Source organism: Malaya genurostris, chromosome 2, assembly GCF_030247185.1.
Source record: "Malaya genurostris strain Urasoe2022 chromosome 2, Malgen_1.1, whole genome shotgun sequence".
Lineage (NCBI taxonomy): Eukaryota > Metazoa > Arthropoda > Insecta > Diptera > Culicidae > Malaya > Malaya genurostris.
Genome location: NC_080571.1, coordinates 188,539,750 through 188,543,190, shown reverse-complemented (window position 1 = coordinate 188,543,190; position 3,441 = coordinate 188,539,750). Strand labels below are relative to the sequence as shown.

At 42.2% G+C, this 3,441-nt stretch overlaps 1 protein-coding gene across 1 annotated transcript; it reads left to right on the top strand.

Annotated features, from left to right (window-relative positions):
- Nucleotides 1-479: 479 nt before the first annotated feature.
- Nucleotides 480-1,295, top strand: LOC131429055 (uncharacterized). The gene has a single exon (XM_058593105.1). The coding sequence runs from the start codon at nucleotides 480-482 to the stop codon at nucleotides 1,293-1,295; it is 816 nt and encodes a 271-aa protein (XP_058449088.1).
- The last annotated feature ends 2,146 nt before the right edge of the window (nucleotides 1,296-3,441 follow it).

The following is a 3,441-nucleotide window of genomic DNA, read 5'->3' as shown; positions in this document are numbered from 1 at the left end:
CTATTCTGGATAGCGATGACGTAATAAGGATGAACGGCAGGTTAAAGCAATCAGAACTTGCATCGTTTGACATGAAGTTTCCAATCATTCTTCCTAAAATGCATGAAGTTACAAAAAAACTTATTGAGCATTTTCACGAGAAATTTGGTCATGCGAATCGAGAAACCGTATTCAATGAGCTGCGGCAACGATTCTACATTCCCAAGCTAAGAGTAGTTATACAGATGGTAATGAAGGAATGCATGTGGTGCCGAGTAAATAGATGCGTACCTACAATATCTGTAATGGCCCCTCTTCCTGTTCAGCGAATTATACCACATGTGCGCCCCTTCAGTTCGGTTGGAGTGGATTACCTAGGTCCAGTAGAAGTCACTGAAGGCCGCCGTAAAGAAAAGCGGTGGATAGCGCTCTTTACGTGCTTGGCAGTTCGTGCGGTGCACTTAGAAGTCGTACATGGTTTGAGTACCCAAGCTTGTCTAATGGCGATTCGCCCGTTCATCTGTAAACGCGGAGCTCCGGAAGAATTTTTTTCGGATAACGGAACAAATTTCAAAGGAGCATGGAACGAGATGTCGAAGATAAAAAAGGAGATTGATCTGTCCTGCGCACAGCAAATAACAAGTCCCAGGATTCGGTGGAATTTCAATCCACCCGCGACACCCCATATGGGTGAAATATGGGAGAGGATGGTTCGCTCGGTGAAAACAGCATTTAAGGCGCTAGACGATGGGAGAAAGTTGAACGATGAAATTCTGTTGACGACGATAGCGGAAGCTGAAGATATGATAAATTCACGACCCTTGACATATGTACCACAAGAGTCTGCAGAGATTGAAGCGCTTACACCAAACCACTTTCTTCGCGGAACAGTAAAAGCATCTGATATGGCGGTAGGTGGACCTACTAGCACGGCTGAAGCACTGCGAAATGTGTACTCACGATCGCAGTATCATGCGGACAAAATATGGGAAAGATGGCATAAAGAATACTTTCCTAGTATTAACCAACGAACAAAATGGCATAGAAACTGCACACCGTTGAATGAAGGCGATCTAGTTTTCGTGGTTGACGGGAAAAATCGGAAGAACTGGATTCGTGGCATCGTTGCAAAGACGATAACGGGATCTGACGGAGTAATTCGACAGGCGATGGTGAGAACATCTGCTGGAGTTTTCCGACGAGCGGTGGCTAATTTGGCTGTTATGGATGTTGTTAGCGGTAAATTCGAACCTGTCCACGGAACGGTAGCGAAGTTACGGGCTGGGGAATTGTGCCCGCCGAAGGATGGCGTCTAAGTATCGTCGGTCTAGCGACCTACCATGTCGATTAGTAATATTGGTAATGAGGATGACGTAGGTGAGAATGACGTGAATGATCAAAACAAAACAAGAAGAATTTCTCAGTTGCAGTGTGTGAATTTATAAAATATTATTTCGTTGAAATTTATATATAAAAATTTGAAATCCGTCGAACATTCCGTTGCCATTAGTTGCGATCCATTTGGTAACCTGTTGAAATCACGTTTAGCGGTTTAGTCTATTGCACGAGGAAAGAGAAAGAAACTATAATTTTTTGAACTGCTGCAAATTGGCTGCTACAAAAAGAGTTTTTCTTTTTCCTGATCCGAACATATGACCAGTACGAAATTTTGCAAACCACTTACGAATTGTTGCTTCGCCCGGTGCAGAGTCTGGATAATACTTATCAAGCCATTTTTTGGCATCGGCGGCACTTTTTTTCATCAAAAAGTAGTGTTTCATCAACACACGAAATTCTTTTTTTTTCATTTTTTCACAATAAAAAAAGTAGCTTCAATCAATATGCAATATCTCACAAACTAATAATCAGACAGCTGTCAAATTTATATACGTATCTTTTGAAGGTTGGTACTAACTGAAAATGGTATGGATTTAATTCTAGTGGCGCCCTCTCATAGAAACGATACGAACTTTTCAGCCGATCTGTTATACCACTAAATATACGACCTAATCTCATTCAGGCCATCTTCGGTCCTGAGCAGCTCTCAAGGAATCTTGAAAGGAAGCTCTTTCTTATTCGAGTGGTGACATCGGCCAGGCATTCGCTCAACGCACTAAACATTCACGTCAAGAAGTAACCTATGATGTGGGAATTATCCGTTCAATAATCCCGCGTATATAGCGTGACACAGAAATATTTTTATTCCCTCTTCAATAGCGACGCATTATTTTCATGATAATTACTAGCATACTTTGATGTCGTAGCGTTGCCAGAGATTTTCTTTTTCAATTTTTCTAAGCTGTCATGACGAAACAGTAAAACAGGCTGATCATTCTGTGAACCAAACAATGGCGCTCCGAATATACCCGCATACGCATGGCTGCCAGATGGCTGACTAAACGCTGCCAGCTGGAAAAATATGGCTGGCAGACATTCTTATGACCGACTGCCTTACCGCTGCCAGATATACAACTCAAACCATACAACCGTATCGACCAGGATACAGGCGACTTTGTTTTGTCAAATTGGATTTGACAACCTTCACTGAATCGATTTTGGTAGCCGTCTGGTGGCCATGGCAGACCAGGTATGCGGGCAGGGGTATTATTATTTGTATTTGGTCTTACCCGCTTAGCGTTTTGGCTACCTGGACAGACATGGCCAACAGACGGCTACCAAAATTGATTCAGTGACGGTTGTCAAATCCAATTTGACAAAACAAAGTCGCCTGTATCGAAGTTAGCCGAGCGTTTTCATCTTCTCACCTTCACTGAAAATGTCAAAGATTTCAATGTGGAAAAATCCTGGTGGAAACGGTTGTATCGTTTGAGTTGTATATCTGGCAGCGGTGAGGCAGTCGGTCACCAGAATGTCTGCCAGCCATTTTTTTCCAGCTGGCAACGTTTAGTCAGCTACCTGGCAGCCATGCGTATGCGGGTAGTAACCTTTTTTGCCATCGCACTTTCCCGCTTGCACGTGTCTGTCAAATTTCCCCCAGACGCCTGGTAACGTTTCCCAAAAGGTTTTGCCGGAATGCTGGCCGAATTGCGGCAAGAGTCTGGCAACAATGCAACAATCGTTTCCGGCAGAGAATTTCGTTTAGCGGTTATTAACGGTTCTATTTCTGCCGGAATTTTCCATACAATAATGGCAGGACCATTTTGAATCGGCTCTAAATTTTTAGTGCCTTTGGTTTTGTTTCACTACAAGTTTGAAAGCAATAATATAGCTATTGCACTACCAAACTTGATATGCCAAGCTTCTTATCTCAATATACCAGTAGTTTCATTTAATATGATCCATAGTGATATATAGTATATTTGATTATACTGTATTATTCAGTGCAAAACATTTCCTGGTCATATTGACAATTTCTGATGTCATTTGACGCTTTGACATTTCGCCTGTCAGATCTTGCAACACACACTTACACAAGAAATTTGTAACACTGTGTTATTTTAT